At 45.1% G+C, this 17998-nt stretch overlaps 1 protein-coding gene across 5 annotated transcripts in view; it reads left to right on the top strand.

Moving 5' to 3' along the window:
- BCAS3 (BCAS3 microtubule associated cell migration factor) overlaps nt 1–17998 on the top strand; it is a 459527-nt gene that overhangs the window by 178398 nt on the left and 263131 nt on the right. For 4 of the 5 annotated variants that reach the window (XM_053366622.1, XM_053366618.1, XM_053366621.1 and 1 more), the window contains exons 16-17: nt 1938–2088; nt 14765–14809. In XM_053366622.1, the coding sequence (XP_053222597.1) occupies nt 1938–2088; nt 14765–14809 (196 nt within the window). The remainder of the gene's footprint in view (nt 1–1937; nt 2089–14764; nt 14810–17998) is intronic. The other variant, XM_053366620.1, reaches the window with a different exon arrangement.

Here is a 17998-nt window from a genome sequence, read left to right as displayed (position 1 = left end):
GCAATGGCTCTCTATGGCACCCAGAAACACCGAGGCTTACGGATGGCAGTGCCTCCAGTGCACATCCCTGCAACCACTGCTAGGAATAGATCCCAAATTACAGAAAAGATTGCATTAAAAAACAACAACACCTAGTGCAGGAACCTTTGGGGTAGAAGAGGCATCTATCTCTGTTTATCTAATTCCCGTACTAAAGAAAGTCTTTCCTACTCCAAACTCTTCAGGTAACAGCTACAGACAGTGTAGTCCCAGTCGCTGCGGTGAACTAGGGACAAAGCTGTCAACTTTCAGATTTGAAAATAAGGGACCAGCAGCCTCGAAAATAAGGGATCCGCAGCCTCACCTGTCCCGGGGACAGTCTACGGGATATCTAACAATCCGGGATAGCAGCGGGAAGCAGCGGGAAACGGCACTGGAATAAGGGAATCTCCCACCAAAAAAAGGGATGGTTGAGAGCTATGACTAGGGAGCCTTCAACATCCAACATCTTTGAGAGTCTTTGGCTTTACTGGCAGAGAATTAAAGGGCCAGGGGTGTAATAAGCCTTAGGTACAACCCTGGGAGACCAGGGTTCAAATCCCCACCTGGCCATGTAGCTCACTGGGTAGTCACTATCTCTGAGCCAAAGTTGGCTCCCTGGGACGTTGTGAGGATAATAACAGAGAGGGGGAAGAACCATGTATTCCTTGGGGGAAAGGGAGGCTGTTCCTATAAATGTAATAATACATAAATAAGGATGCGTGTGCCCCCCCCCCTTCTCAGAAGGATCCTCACTCTTTCTGAGGCAAAGACAGGGCCTTTTTGTTCCCGGTGCCTTCTCACTGTAACCAGCCCTTTACCCCTCTGTTGGGCTCTCTCCCTGATTTGTTTTAAGGAAACAGCCAAATACATGGCTCCCCTACCCTTTAGCTTTTAATAGTATTTTCTCTGTATTACTGCAGTGGGTTTGTTAACAGGTCTTATGGCTTAATCGCATCCGCAGTGATGTTTCTGTCAGCCACCTCAAGGCTTCCTGCAGTTGAAAGGTGAAACATACGTATTTAAAATAAATAAAAGACAAATCTACCATGTTCAGTTTGGCCTGGGCAAGTATCTGCATTAGCTATGTGAGAGGAAAGCTTCTCCTATACATGAATCTCTCGTGCTGGATTGGGCCCAGCATATACACATGTACACCTTGACTTTGCTGTGGGGGGGGGGACGGATGGACTTTTTAAAAAAAAATGTCACCATATTTTCTTCATGTTGGTGTTAATTCTATTTTTGCTTCCTGGGTGGTACATCCGCCTTAATCCCCACAAGGAGAGCTGTTGATCTGAAAACATATAGATGCAGAGATTAGCCGGGCAGAGAATAGGGCTGGGGAATAAATTCAGTTCTTGTGCATCTACCTAATGCGCGCTTCTCAAAAGAATACTCAAGCTTAAAACAGCTACCCTTTGAAATTCGCACTTGCAGCGCAGCTTCCCAATCGAATAATGGTGTACGAAAATTCATGCTATTTGGGGGCAGAACTGCTTGCAAAACTGTTTGCCAAAATCTCATACGGAAATGTGTAGCTTCGGAGAAATTCATTTATTTCATAAAGTTTTATATACCGCTTGATTGTTTTTTAAAAAATCAACAAACCTCAAAGTGGAAATGTGTACTACAAAAGCTGAAAAATTTTCGTGTGAGGGCTTTTGGTAAATAAATAAATAAATCACAAACCGTTACAGAAATCCAGCACACTGAATTTAAGATTGGAAAAAATGAGAAATGGAGAGAAACCTACTTTAACCAATTCATCCAGCGCTGGAGGGGGTAAGGGTACTGTAAACTTAATAATAAAAATGCTTAATCTTGGAAAGGTGGGATTGAAATGTTTGAAATAAATTAATAATGCTGCTTCCCGCACCACCTCTAATTATTTCTCTCTCTCTCTCTCTCCTGTTAAGGTAAATTGAATAGTCAAGACACTTACAACAATTTCACCAACAATAACCCTGGGAACCCTCGCCTTTCTCCACTTCCCAGCCTGACTGTGGTAGTTCCTCTTGCTCAAATCAAGCAGCCCATGACTTTAGGAACCATCACCAAACGTACAGGGTAAGTAAAGTGCTTTAAAATAGCAATTCCTTAATGCATTAAAAATATTTTTTTTTCTTTGCATATAGTATTTTTCGGGGGGGGGGGAGTTTTGCTTAGCAGCAATACCTCTGTTCTGTATTTAAAGGTTGCAGTCCTGTGCACAGTTTCTTGCAAGTAAGTCCCTTTGATCACAGTAGGACTTGATTCTGAGTAAATGTGCATAGGATTGCCCTGCACATTCACTCTGGTTTGTGCCGCATGTAGAATAAGGGAGCAACTCCAGGGCATCTGTAAATATTTGTCCAAAATTCCCAAACTCGTTTCTTTTTTCTTATTTTGTACTTCGATGGCTCATTTTCTCCAAATCATCTGAGGGATTTGCTTTCTGCTTGACATCAGAGGTAATTAGTAACTTAAACAGAGGATTTCCCGGCCCCTGCTAAGCTATCAACAGCGCTGTTTTGGTTTTGTTTTGGTTTTTAAAAAAAATATTATCCACATCTTACTCTATTTCATTTTAGTTTATTTTTATTATTTTCACCCCCTGGCCTCCCGGTTCATAACGTGATATATGTTATAGTTAAAAAAGAAGTTTGGGAGACGTTCAGAGTAAAGTTCCTGCAATTGCTGTACTTCAATCCAGGCTCAAAGTCAGTGTACTCAGCCAAACACAGTGAAAGCGAGCAGAAATATTGAGCTTTTATAGAGCTTACCTTAGGAAGAAAGAGGGAGGGAGAACTGAGCAGGGAACATAGGCATGTGTTTTGATGGCAGAACAAAGTACTGCCAAACACTTGCCCTCCTTAAGAGTTTGCGTCTCTCTCCCACCCGCAGAGAAGCAGGAGTATTTCTTTTATCAATCGACTCTGGCCTTCCTCACCTTAGTGCTCTCCAGATGGGTTTGGACTGATGGGAGTTGTAGTCCAAACCCATCTGGAGGGCACCAGATGGGGGAAGGTTTTATCTGATCTGATACATTTTCAAGCACTCTTCCATCTTAAACCTTTCAAGCTCAATGAATAGTGTTCTGGGGTGATGTCCAAGGTTAGTCTTACACAGAGGAGACTCATTGAGCCATATCAAGCTAAATCCTACTCAGGGTAGACTCATTGAAGTTAATGGAGCTATGTTAGTCATTTCAATTCATTTTGGTGGGCAGCATCCAACTAAGATTTACTGAAAGGGAGTCCTATTGAAATTGATGGACCTAAGTTAGTGCTGTGCTAATAGAATGGACTGGCTCACTGTACATCAAATGTGAGGGTGCCACATTAAAAAAAAAATCCTAAAAATCTGCAGGAAGAACACTAGAACAGCTGGGGATCAGTTAGGGATAGTAGTTTTGTCCTTCATGTGATAGGGTGTTTTTTGTTTTTTTTAAATATTACATAGGATGGAAAGCAATAAGAAATGTCACCCTGCACGTATGGAAGTGGTACATTAGATAGGCAGTGTGGTATAGTGGTTAGAGTTTTGGAAAAGGACCTAGTACACCACCTTGAGCTCCTTGGAGGAAGGTGGGAAAGAAATGTAACAAACAAAAAACCAAAAAAACTATTTCACTCTACCACTTATTTATAAAAACATTTGTATACCGCTATTCATTTTAAAAACATAAGTGGTTTACAGCCTATACTCACACCCACACAGAGTAAAAACCGCATAAAATTTTAAGGTCAGAGAACATCAACTGTTACAGAAAGTTGTTTTTTTCTTAATTGCCTGCGTTAGCTTAGTAGCATAGAAAAGTTTTCAGCAGACATTTAAAGGTTAAAACAGAAAGTGCCTGCTGAATCTCTGTTGGTAGAACATTTCACAGGACTGGTCCACTGACATTAAAAGCTCATTTTTGTATCACTGTCAGATGAGCCTCTCCAACTTGGGGAATGACCAGCTGCTCACCTGGTGATGGGGCTGGGATACAAGGGTTCAAGCAGTCCCTAAGGTACCTTGAACCTAACTCATTCAAGGCATTGTAAATCAATACAAGGAACTTGAACCTGGCTTGCTAGCAGATGAGCAGCCAGTGCAGATGTTTTAATAATGGTGCCACACCTTGCCAGCCATGTGCCCCTATCAACAATTTGCCTGCTGCGTTCTGCACCAGTTAGAGCTTCCAAAGCAGGCCCAAGGGCAGCCCTGCATAGAGCATGTTGCAGGAATCCAGGCTTAGGGTTCCTAATGCATTGACTTCAGTGGTCAGGCTATCCCTGTCCAGGAACAGACATAGCTGATGAACCAGACAGACCTGGTAAAAGGGACTCCTAGCCACAGGGGACACTTGGGCTCCTAGAGACAGACATGTCTCGCCAGAGTGGTGCATGCTCTGGTTATCTCCCGTTTGGACTACTGCAATGCGCTCTGCATGGGGCTACCTTTGAAGATGAGTCAGAAACGACAACTAATTAGAATGCAGCTGCCGGACTGGTGACTGGGAGTGGCCACCAGAACCATATAACACCAATCCTAAAGGATTAGCTTCCAGTATGTTTCCAAGCACAATTCAGAGTGTTGGTGCTGACATTTAAAGCCCTAAACGGCCTTGGCCCTGTCTAACTGAAGGAGCGTCTCCACCCCCAGCATTCAGCCTTCTGGTGGTTCCCTCACTGTGAGAAATGAAGTTACAGGAAACCAGGAAGAGGGCCTTCTTGGCAGTGGCGCCCCATGGAATGCGCACCCCGTCCCTGTCAGATGTCAAGGAAATAAACAGCTATCCGACTTTTAGAAGACATCTGAAGGCAGCCTGCTATAGGGAAGTTTTTAATGTTCGAGGTTTTGCTGTGGGTTTATAATTTGTTGGAAGCCGCCCAGAGTGGCTGAGGCAACTCAGTCAGATGGGTGAGGTAACAACAAAAACAACAGCTCTCAAGCTGTACACCTTTTCCTTCAGAAGGAGTGCAACCCCATCCAGAATGGGCAACTTGCCTCTTTCAGGCTTGCACTACTGAATGTGTAGACCAAGCCAGTGTAAGAAACCCATAAAAAAGTGAAGTGGCTGAGTTAAGCCAGAGGACACCCAGTAATCATTTTCTTACTCCAGGGCATGTCTCCTGTCCTACTGGAGCAAGGAAAACCCATGTAGTGCCATTCAGTTGCTGTTGGACTCCAACTCCCATCAGCCCCAGTCAGTGGTCATGGATGATGGGAATTGCAGTCCAACAGGATCTGCAGACTACCTTCTTGGTTACCCCCATTTTAGATAACCCATTTCTTTTAACCTGTGCATGGATACGGATCCTTGGGTAGGGTTCTAGAGAGGATTTTGTCCGGGCTGCATTACTCTGCCATTCCTTCCCTTTAGTAGCTTCTCCAAGGGGGGAAAAGCAAGGGGGGATTGGGGCGGCGGCTTTCCTCTCTGCATGTCTCACAATGTCTGGTGTTTGCTCCTGATGCTGCGGGGCTGAAATGCCCTCTTGTTTCTCCAGGCTGCAACTCTTACATTTGATCATGGTTGATTTAGCCCTCTTGCCGTTTGAGATAGGCTAGTTAAATACTGAGCGGCTTACTCCATAATCTTTTGAAGATCTTTCAGCATTTCCAATGCTTGAATTGCTATCCTTCAACATCCCTGAGACTAAAAGAAACATCCGGGATGGTTTTTGAGCCTCCTCTTATCCTCTGATGGTACATCAAAGCAGGCGCTGATCCAGCAGGTCCTCTGTGAGCACGGAGACTCTGATACACACATGAACGTTCCTTTGCCTATAAAAGGGAGCCCCTCTGAATGTGGAGCTTTGGGTATATGTCTTAGTTGTGACTCCTAGAGGACCTGCTCCTTGCCTTGCAGGCCTTTTTCTACCTGGCCTGGAAAGGCAGGGCCCTGGCTGACTCCAGCTACAATTTATTTTTGGCTCTACTGAAAAATTCAGCTGGGGTGTTGTTTGGGGCAGGGGTTGTTGCTGTTGGTTTTTTCATTTTAGATCTTGTGATTTATGTGGAAATGGTTCAGTTTGGTTGTGTATTTTTTTAATGTTTATGGCTACTTTTGCTGTAGTTATGTATTTGTTTCATGTTGTAAGCCGCCCCAAGCATGGTTTGAACTGTGGAAAGGCAGCATACAAATAAAATTATGTATCCGTGTGTGTATCAAAGCCCTGCAGGGGTTTTTTCGCCTTGTGTCTCAAGTGAGTGAAGGTTGCATATTCATTTTGATGGAGGGATAGAGCAAATACAATTCAGAAGAGTGGAGAGGCTGTAACTCGGTGCTGGCACCTCCAAGTAGGGCTGGGGAAACCCCTTTTTGAAATCCTGGGGAGCTGCTTTCATACAGTACAGTGGTACCTCTGATTGCGAACGGGATCCATTCCAGAGGCCCGTTCGCAACATGAAAAGCCCACAACCTTAAGCGCCGGATCTGTGCAGGTGTGCAGCGTGATCTGGCGGTTCTGCGCATGCGCAAAGCGTGATTTAGCACTACTGCGCATGTGCAAGCAGCGAAACCCAGAAGTAATCCTTTTCGGTACTTCTAGGTTGCCACGGGACGCAACCTGAAAAAACGTAACATGAAGCAAACGTAACATGAGGTATGACTGTATAGGCAATACTGAGCTAGATGGGTTTGACTTCTTCATGTACCCCCATGAGAGGTCTGGAAGGGGGCAACACAAAAGCATGGCTTTTCAGTGGTGGCCCCCACCTTGCGGAATGCTGTCCCCAAGGAGGCACTCCTGGCACCGACTATCTTTTCTCTCTCTTTTTGGCCTGGGATTTTGGCCCTTAATTGGAAGTTGTAGCATTGCGGTCTGTTTTATTGGAGTCGGATCAGTAAGTCCTGGTCTGTTTTGTCTGTGGTTTTAGAATAGAGAAAAAAAATGGATGTTCTTAATTGGTTTTAATGTAAATCGCTTTGTGTCACTCTGTGGCAGCTTCCTGTGTAATAGAGTAGAAGGAACTCTAAGGGCCTCTGTGGACTCCAGAAGGCAAGGGCAGAGTGTGAAAGCAGCACACAGACTGTTGGACGGGGGACCCAGGTTCACATCTTTTAGTCCAGGAAGCTCACTAAATGGCCCTGGGAGTATCACTGCCTCCCAGTTCAGCACCTTTCTAGGGCTGTTATATGAGTAAATAAGTACAGCATACTGAAATTATGCTTATAAGTTAGAAGAAAGGGATTGCCCCAGTCCCAGGAGCGCCTTACACAGATCTACATCAACTGCTCCATGGAAGGGAATCCGCTTTGAATGCAGAAGGCATCAAGTTCATTCCCTGGTGGGGCTGGGGATGTCTCCTGCCTAAAACCCTGGAGAGCTGCTGCCTGTCAGTGTAGACAGTATTGAGCTGGATGCACCCAAGGGTCTGACTCAGAATATGGCAGCTACATATGGTTGTTACTTAACTCACCTTGTGCTTCTGTCTGTGTTTAAGGGAGGACCGTAGCTCAGTGGTAGAGTGTCTGCTTTGCATGCGGAAGGTTCCAGGTTCAATCCCCAATGGCATCTTCAGGCAGGGCTGAGATTATCCTCTGTCTGTAATTCTGCAGAGCCACTGCCAGTCAGTGTAGAGCTGGATAAAGCAACTCAGTATAAGGCAACTTCCTGTGCTCCTGTGTCCCGTTGAAATCAATAGGACTTAAAATTGCTTATTCTTGGCTAGAACACGTGCTATAGATAGATTAGTTAGATAGATATAGATATATTTAACATTTACAAACAATTATGAAACTCTCCCCCTCCAAAAAAAGAAGAAAAAAAGTTGGCTCACCGTCCTCTCCTGGCAAAACAGCAGGAAACTGAAACCGAAGAACAGCCACAGACAGAAATAATTTAAAGCCCATTCAGATTCCAAACCAATTCCATTTCTTGTGCATCCAAAATTTAGCAGGGACACACACACACACACACACACACACACACACACACACACACACAGAGACACTGTTGGATAGAAATAGGGGGGCTCTGCAGTTGCTTACGCAAGGTTGGAGGTTTGCAGAGATGTTCCTAGTGGATTGGGCCCACCATCTGAATGCAAGTGTTGGGGAGGGGGGTGGACGGGAAGCCCCTTTTGTGGAGGAGAGAATGAAGCGGAACGCCGATGTTCCCTGAAGCTTGGCAAGGCCTAAAATGGCCAAATTGAGACAGCAGCCTTAACTTAAACCTCCAGGGGGCAAAGCGTGTGTTTAACATATTTAACATCTGCCCTCCTATTTCTCGGAGCACGGAGCGACGCGAGGCTGTAATAGGAAGACAGGGCAGGGACCATCTGCCTGGCTCTGAGAAGTGTAGGGCGAGTGTATTACCACAAATGGCAGAAGACAGATGTATTTACACCTACGTGGGCAACACCTTTAAGCGCTGCTCCGAGGGAACAAGGCCCTCCCCCTTTCTCTCCCTCTCTCTCGTTCTGGCAGCAGCTGCCTAACCTTGGCAATTGTGCTTTAGTCAGGAGGAGAAGTGCCTGGAACCCACCGGATTTTGCAACTGTCTCCTGTGCAATGAGGGAGGGGGAAGAAGATTGGCATTTTCCTCTCCCTTCAATTCGTCTTCAAAGTCTCAGATCTGTCACTAGGCTACCCAGGCAGTGCTAGATTTTAAAAAAGCAATTCTGGGTCAATACCAGATAATTCTGGAATGGCAATCATTTTTACCCAAGGTTATTTGATATATTACACACACACACACACACACACCCCAACATCCTCCTATTTTTGAAATAGTTCACAATGATTTTCTTCCTTATAACCTCATAGATCAGGTAGTATGGTGGCTTAGTGTCCTATTTTACAGAGGACTCTTAACTATCTTAACGGTGGCATGGGCTGTACAGTGGTACGTCTGGTTGTGAACGGGATCCGTTCTGGAGCCCCATTCACAACCTGAGCAGAAAGCAGCATGCACAGGTCGTGATTTTGCCGCTTCTGCGGATGTGCGTGACGTCATTTTGAGCATCTGCACATGCGCAAGTGGCGAAACCTGGAAGTAACCCTTTCCAGTACTTCCGAGTCGCCGCGGGACGCAACCTGAAAATGCTCAACCTGAAGCAAACGCAACACGAGGTATGACTGTATAGTTTAAGTCCATTTTAAAGATAAGGACATTGTAACTAGGAGAAGCCTACGCCTTCCCTTCTATGGTGAGAGGAGCTGCGTAATCTCTTAGGGATATGAATTAGCATGTGCAATTTTTATGTAAATCTATGCCCTCTTTTGTTTTTTGGCAATGCATACATTAAGTGGCCTCTCCATCAACAAAGTAGCTTGTTTTGGGGAGGACCTATATTATTGACCTATATTAGCTATGTCCATTGATTGCAGTGGATCTAGTCTTGAGTATGACTCATGTTGGATACAGTTCTGTGTGCATGATTCCCTCTGCCTGCATGTGGAGGGGTCAGCCGGGGCCTCAGTCAAATCTGAATCATTGTGCGTGCACCACAATACTCCACAATAGACCTGCACATTAGGGGGACATAGGAGACCCAGACTTTCCATATCACTTTTCAATGCCTTCTCTCACTTCCATACGGCCCCCAAGACCTTTAGGGCAGCCCTCAGCAACATTTGACACCTCCCCAGCCCTCACACTGCCTTCCCAAAGCCAGGTAAGTGAGGTGCTAGGCTTTGGGGCTTGAGGCTCCGACAGGGTCCTACAGTCCTCCCACCTCCCTCCCAAAGCCTACTTCGCACTTTCCCAGCTTTGGGAAGGAGGTGGGAGGGCTCTAGGACCCTGCCAGAGCTCCATGCTTCCTTCCCCAAGCCCTGCACCTTGCTTAGCCAACTTTGGGAAGGCAGCGTGAGGTCGGGGGGGGGGCTCAAATTTTGGTCTTGCTTTCCCCCACCACGTGACAAAACAGAGCGTGGCCTGTGGCTTCTGTGCCAAAGCACTATTGCAGCTTTCTTGGTATGAAAAGTTGAGCCACCCTAATTTAGGTAATACTATTAAATAGTGGGCTTTTTAAAAAAAACAATGGCCCACTTACCATCCTTTGAAAGCCCCTTCTGTTTATAAAAGTGGTCTGCCTGCCAGATGACGATGGGAGATGAGGTGGTCAAGAAAGAACCCAAGCCTGATGCCCCTCCAGAGCTCAGAATTTTTGGATCCCAGCCCTGGGAAGTGAATAGATGCACAGCTTTACAGATCTAACCTTTGCCCAGTTTAGCAAAAGTTTAGCTAGCAAGAAACTCCCTTCAGCATGGTGGAGCTCAGTCAGTTGCGTTTGTTTTTGCAGTTCGGGAAGAAGAATGTAGATAACACATTTTTTTGATGTGGGATCTGGCTGAGATGTTATCATCTTTTAACGTTTCCCATCTCGTGTACGATTTGTTCATAAAATCACTGATATCCGTTTGATCTCTTTTGAACTCTGGAGACTTTAATCCTTTCCAGGACCTATTAGTGGTTCAGACTTCTTTTTTTCTCTCCCTCCCCCCCTTTCCCCCCCTTTTGGTAAGAGGAGCAATACCAGCTGAATAGGAAATAACAAAAGAAAACCAAAACCAAACTCTTAAAGGACGACAAAAATCTGAATTAAATCCCTAGATTTCAAACACACAAAACAAAACCAGAAGGCAACACATTTATGGAAATTAAATTCGCAAGTCATAATGTTTTGGAAGAGTGGGTTAGATCTGTGGGTTCAGATTTGTACCGTAGTTTATTCCTGGGGCTCTGGTTGGGTAGTGGTACGATATCAAATTTAGAAATACCCAATTCACTTTCCTTAACCCCCAGAATGTAAAACAGTGAACTGAGGGGTGGATACGAAAAAATAGTTGGGGAACATAATCACTTGACAAAATGCTTTCCAGCAACCCCTTATCCTTGATGTGATTCTGAGGAATGGAGCCTTGTGTTGCCTCTTCCAAGGAGAAAATTACTAAGGAGGGGACAATAGCTTCATGGCAGCTGCATGTTCTTAGTCAAAGAACAGACTATCTTGGGATGTGGTGGACTCTCCTTCAGTGAAGGTTGGCTGGCCACTTGTCTCTAGCTGTGATTCCTGCATTGAAGGGGACGGAGGTAACCCTCCCAGCTCTACAATCCTGTGATTCTGTGATGCATTGTAGAGAGATGATTTTAAAAGCAAATATACCCAGTTCCGTAGGGTTAAATAACAAACCACAGCTGTTGTTGATATTGATATTGATTATGATGATGGTGGTGGTGATGTTGGTAATATAGGTATATACCACCCTTCCTCCCAAAGGAGCCCAAGGGCATTGAACACACAAACCATAAAACTTATTTTAAAAAATTCAATTTAGATGCAGGCTTGTTGGAAGAGAAAGGTCTTCAGCAGATTCCAAAAGTCCAGAGATAGTGCCTGTCTAATATTTAATGGGAGGGAATGTGCTGTGCTACCCATAGATTAATCAGCAGCAAATCATAATGGATGCTTCTACCACGTTACGGGTCCTAATTTTCACAGCTTGTAACCCAAACTATGGACAATAGCAGAAGTGAGAGAGAAGGGTTCCAACTAAAATGAAGGCGCTGCTTTTGTTCTTTAATCAATTGATCTAACCTACTGATCAACTAAAGTAGCCTTCCCTAACCTGGTACTCAGCAGAAGTTTTGGACTCCATCAGTCTCAACCAGCATTGCTGACGGTCAAATAAATTCGGATTCTAAAACACCCAGAGGGCACCAGGTTGGGGAAACTGAGGTTAAGGCTGCTACCATTATTATTATTATTATTAGTGGTTGTAGTAGCAGTATTCTTTAACCCATATATTTTGTTTTGTTTTATTGTCTCTACAGTTTCAAAAAACGTTTACATAAATCCATTTTTTTAGAAAACCCAAGGGATTCTCCTGGGGTGAAAATAGCAATCATCTGTTTTGCGCATGCAGTGAACCTAGTAGCTGTCGGACAGGCCCGATGGTTTCTTTGGCTTGACATTGCTGTGTTCTTGTCACCCAACTCAGCCATCTGGTGCTGTCGATTCGAGGATGGTTTCTCTTGTAAATTTTGTACATTGTCCTTTTTTATTAATGCACACAGAGCCATCCTGCGTTGGAAGCTGCTCAGAAAACATGCTCAGATCCTTGTCAGATGGGTGATCCCAGACATCAGTTTTGATAGCGGGACTCTTTCTGGCCATATTCCGGTCAACCTTTTGCAAACATTTGGCTTTCCTTCTCACTTTTCTTGTGCCTCTGAAAGATGAAGTTGGGGGGGGGGGACATAAATCAGCCCATTCCCACACCTTTGCAGATGTCGGGCAAGAAGCTCTTTTTTGAAAGAGAAAAGAATCACAGAGCTCCTGTATCTTGATTTTCCACTCAACAGTGTTGTGCTTCACTCCACATTTAATGGGTTGTCCATGTGTCCTACTTTAAAGAGACAGCCCTTCATTTCAAAGGCTATCCTAGGCAGTCCTGTAATGGAAAGCCTAATCTGTTGCAAGGACTGTCCAGTTGATAAAGGAGTGGTGGGCGGGGGCTGTCCTTTAAGTTGCCCATCGAAACTTCCTCACTCTGCCTAACGGAAGGGCCGGCCCTGAGAGCAGAAGTCTTGAAGGTGCCCCTATCATCAGTTAGCACCTGTCCACCATGTCTCTCTCTCTCTCTCTCTCTCTCTCTCTCAACACACACACACAAAATAAATATTAAAATACAGAAAAAGAGGGGAAATACAACAAAAGAACCAGTGCAATGTACAAGGCACATCATGACTTCAAAGGATAAAAAGTTCCAGAGCCCGTGTTACATACATAAAGTTGCCAAATGTCCATAATGGCTGTTGTGTGTTTTTGCAAGTTGTCACCAAATACAGTGAGATGTATTAGTTTTCTATTTAAATTATAGTTACAGGCAACACAGTTTTCTATTTAAATTATAGTTACAGGCAACCCATCATTCACACGGGGGTGGTGTCCCAGGTCATTGAAGAAGCCTGAAACACCCAGTTCCACCCCTGCCCTGCCCTTTTAGTGACGTTCCAGTGACAACGTTATGATGTGTCTGGGTCACTTGTGGGTTCGGCGCTATGCGCATGCACTGCACCTGAATGCAAAAACCAGTAGATGATTTGGTAGCAGATTCTTTTTTGTTTTCTGCATGAAAATCATAAATGGCAGGTGTCTCAGATATGGGGATATTGTTCACTACTGTGGGGGTGACAATGCATTAGATGCATGTTGTAGCTCTACTCCTGTGTAAATTCTATAATGAACAAAGTGGATTTCAACCCCATGTTCTTGAAAGTTATACATTGCTCAGGCATCTTTGATGCACATGCATAGGGGTAGCCTGTTTCAGCCAGAAAACCATTTGAGGGATGGTTGAATTTAGGCCTCCGTGGTACTACTAAGTCATAACCTCTCTCATTTACTGCTCTCAATATTTTGTTTTTCATTTGATCCCTGAGGTTTCGTTGCCTTCAACACTTTGTACAGTGGTACCTCGGGTTACAGACGCTTCAGGTTACAGACTCCACTAACCCAGAAATAGTACCTCGGGTTAAGAACTTTGCTTCAGGATGAGAACAGAAATTGCACGGTGGCAGCGTGGCAGCAGCAAGAGGCCCCATTAGCTAAAGTGGTACCTCAGGTTAAGAACAGTTTCAGGTTAAGAGCAGACCTCCTAAATGAATTAAGTTCTTAACCTGAGGTACCACTGTATTTTGTTTTGTTTTATTAAACTCCAGCATTGTTTCTGTTGATATTTAGCCACATTCCTAACCCCTGTCAGGGCCCACATAAGCGGAGACACAAATTTCCCTTTTCGTAGTGGATGAACTGGCCCTGCTGCTGGCACAAGTTTTAGGAACATGTGAAGCTGCCTTATACCAAGTCAAAACCTTGGTCCAAGCAGCTCATTGTTGCCTACCCTGAGCGACAGAGTCTCCAGGATTTCAGACAGGTGACATTCCCAGCCAAACGTGGAGATGCCGGGATTGAACATAGGATCTTCTACGTGCAAAGCATGTGCCCTACTAAGCCATGTCCCTTCCAGACATCCAGTCTGGTTCTTGCAATTAGTCAGTGTTGCAGAGGGGAACATTTTGCACGTGCACCTTGTGTGCATACCTCTGCAGTGTATATACGCCCCATTTATGTTTCTGTTGCCTTTCCATAGATGTTGATGGAAAACTGATGTGCATGCGCACCTTGGATTCTGAGCATGTGAATGTGTGAAGCTCTCCCTTTCCATAGGACCAAGATTGGGAAGCTGTGATGCTACCATATTGCAGTGCTCTTAGCTTCCATCAGCCTCGCCCAGCATGGCCAGTGGCCAGGGTGATGGGAGCTGGAGCCTAGGAAGATGTGAAGAGCTGCAGGTTGCCTACCTATGGCCTAGAAGATGAAGGGACGGCTATTGCATGGTCCTCGAGATTAGCATTAAAATTACAAAATGATTTGCTGGATCAGACAAGGTTCGTCTTGTATGGAAGAGCATTTAGTCATGTGTTCACCCACCTGCAATCTGACATGGTACAGTCCAGAACACACTGGTTTACTGCTTCCGTGAGGACTAGTCCCTGGTGATGTCAGGACTACACGTTACGGAGCAGGAAGGGGAGATCTCAGCATGGGGCTGCTATTTCCAGTAACATCCCCATGTTTCTTGCATTGGGGTTTTCAGCCCCCTCTTTCGGGTGGGAATTACTTTTTTTCATTTAGAAAACGGGTGACCATTAAAAAAAGAAAACCTTTCTTTCTTTCTTTTTGAAATGGCATGATTTTGAGTGTTGCTTGTTGACGATGACCTCTGCCATCTAATTTCTGTGCATTTCTCCCCCTTTCCACGAAGACCCTACCTGTTTGGAGCAGGATGTTTTTCCATAAAAGCTCCGTGGTGAGTTCAGTTCAATCCCAGCATGCCTTCTAATTAATTTGCTGTACTCACTGGAAAGTACCATACATTGCTTTTCTCCTCCTTCTCCTCCTCCTCCTGCATGAGCTTATTATTCTGTACATGAAAGTGATATGTGATTAAGGGGCAGAACTAAATGTGATGCCCAACGTGAGTTGCTGCTGTTAACAGCTGCCCCCGGTCGAATTTCCCTTTCCCCTCCCAGTACTGGCAAACAGAATGTCTTGTTACCATGTTGTTCGTTTCCCCACGCCACCTGGTGCCAGCTCCAATCATGAGGGGACTCCAGGCATAGTATACTCTGGGAAGGTCTCTTCTTATGCCAATACCTCCCCTTGGGTGGGCTCATCCAGGGACACCACTGGCACCTCAGTGATCAATGCTGACCAACCATTTACACTTCCCACAATGCCCCAGTGACACTACACTGGGGACATGGTTGCAAGTTAAAATAGCAACCACCTGGTACTGAATATATGGGGTTATTATTTTTTAAGTGGGGGTGTCTAAGGCTGGCACTGGCAGCAGGCCCTGCTGGGGCACTGGGGGGGGGTGGTAGTTGCCTGAGAATCCCTTCTGGTCACATTTGGTCTGGCTTCTCCCCACCCCTCACCATGACAGCCAACAATATGTGGCCCAAGTTGGGGCAATCCCCATTGTAACAATGTCATACCACCTGTTTCTGTATCTCTGTGTTACTGGGAGAAGTGGGGGGACTCGACCCGGGGTTCTCGATTTTTGACAGCAACCACATGTTCGCACTCATGTTTGGCTCCACCGTTGTAATTGTCAAGCCAACATCCTCTGTTACCCTGTACATCAAGTTGGGGGCAGGACTATGGCCTTCCAGACATTGTTGGACTCCAGTTCCCGTGGCCAATGGTCAAGGATGACGGGAGCTGTAGTCCAACAGCATCATCTAGAGCAGCGGTTCTCAACCTGTGGGTCCCCAGATGTTGTTGGACTACAACTCCCATCATCCCTGAGCTCTGACCTTGCTATATAGGGGTGATGGGAGTTGTAGTTCAACAACATCTGGGGACCCACAGGTTGAGAAAGGCTGGTCTAGAGGGTCACAGGGTTCCCCACCCCTGCTCTACATAGATGTGTCTGCAGTGGGCATTTTGTGCATTCGTGGCCAGCCTGTTTGTGCTCAGATAGCTTTCCTAAGACTTGAAGACAGCATGCTAGAGCCCTCATTGCCCATGGTACTCATGCTTATTTATCCCACTTTCTGCCCCAGTGAACTTTGGCTGGGCCAAACCCAGAGGAGATATTCTAATGGCCTGAATTCAGCAGAGGCTATCACAGGCCTTTTCCATTTTTTCCATTTTCTTAATGTAGCAACAACAGTAGCTGTCTTATACCAAGTCAGACCACTGGTTTACCTAGCTCAGTACTGTCTACATTGATTGGCAGTGGCTCTCCAGGGTTTCAGGCAGGGAACATTCCCAGAATCTGGGGACTTCTTCATGCAAAGCAGATGTTCTGTACCACTGAGCTATAGGCTTCTTCAGCATTCATTATATGCTACAGCAAAAAGCAGTTTTCCAACCCCAGTTGTTTTTAGAAGAAGTACTCTTGACCGTCTGCAGTTCAGCACTGCAAAACTCCCTTAAATTTCAGCACCAACCCATGGAGGAATAAGTGGAGTTTGCTCCTGCTGCCCTGGTTAGTTTACTCAGGAATAAGCATCATTTTGCTGTAGAATAGAATAATGCATTTGTGCTGGACCCAACTATGTTTTACTCAGAGACAAGCCACTTAAATTGATAGGCCTAAGTTAGTTGTATCCACTAATGGGCCTACTCTGAGTAAGACCAGCACTGGAGTAAAAACAAAAACATGGGCATCTGTAACCAGTCCATCAGCCCCAACTATAAAATGTCTTTAAAAATATTAGACTGTTTGCTTCTCTCTCTGTTGTCTGCTACTCTGGGTGTGGTTTATCCCAGGCTGCAGGGCCCTAAACTTTGGCTAAGAAGTCCACCCCTGCCCTACTTAAAGCACCAAAAAAGTGTATGAACTGGGCCACTCTCCCCACATCAGCTCCATGTTGTCTTTCAGAAAGACCCCCCGCCCCCGCAGTTAGCTCTTTCTCCTTACTTCATTTCATTAAGAAAAAATAAAAGAATAACGGTTGAAGAGTGGATTCTCTGTCAAATACCCTTCAGTGGCTCGCAGTGGGGGGAATAAGTAGATGTCCGTAGCGTCCGTCAGAATAATTGCCGTTCCTTGTCAACCAGGGATGGTGCTGGCCTGAGCCAAGATTAAAAGCTCTAGATTAAAGTGAGGAATATATAGAATGTAATAGAATAGACCTTAAATCATTGTATTTGCACTCACAAGAGTCTCTTGTGGTCTGTTTGATGCCGCGGTTGTAGCGCGCTCAAGAAAATGAACCTCTGTTTGCTTACACAGCAATTGGGATGGTTCATCTTTTTAAAATAATTATTGGGAGAGGAACCATTTCTTGTAAAAAGAAAAATGAAAAAAGTCTGCATGCTGTTTTCATTAAGGTCTTAATGATGTCAGCATAATTGAACATAGATTTGCCAGCTCTGTTTGCTTGCGCTGAGTTAAAGAAGAAGAAAGGGGGGGGGCTGTAATTATTGTTAGTGGTTGATTTTAAAAACAAAACCCATAAACTCATTGAGGGGGAACTTGGAATGTGTGTTATTTGGGAAATGCTAATTTGTGATCTGCCAAATACATTTTTGTTAAGGGACAAATGTTTTTGTATTTTGTATTTGGGCAAGTAAGATAAATGCCCTAATCCAAATTTAGGGACTGGGGTGGGGGGCAGTTTAAATTCAGTTCTCATTTAAAGGTGAACCTGCCTAATTTGCACTTTGGGAACAATGCCTGGACCAAAACACACCTGTCTTTCAAAGTTGTATTGCCACGTAATGTGCTACAGTGTGCTGTTGAGCAGCTTCCACCCATTTCTGGGAAGGGCCACAGCTCATCTGGCTGCGCACATGTTTTGCATGCAGGAAGTCCCAGGTCCAATCCCTGACCTCTCCTAGGAGGGTTCACAAATTCCCAGAGAACTGAGCCCCTGGTAAAGCCACCCTCAGTCAGTGTAGACCAAGGATAGGGACCCTGTGGCCCTCCAGATGTTGTTGGACTACAACTCCCATTATCTCTGACAACTGACTGTGTTGGCTG

Source organism: Podarcis raffonei, chromosome 15 (assembly GCF_027172205.1).
Source record: "Podarcis raffonei isolate rPodRaf1 chromosome 15, rPodRaf1.pri, whole genome shotgun sequence".
Classification (NCBI taxonomy): Eukaryota; Metazoa; Chordata; class Lepidosauria; order Squamata; family Lacertidae; genus Podarcis; species Podarcis raffonei.
The sequence above is the reverse complement of the archived record's forward strand: the minus strand, read 5'-3'. Positions and strand labels throughout refer to the sequence as shown.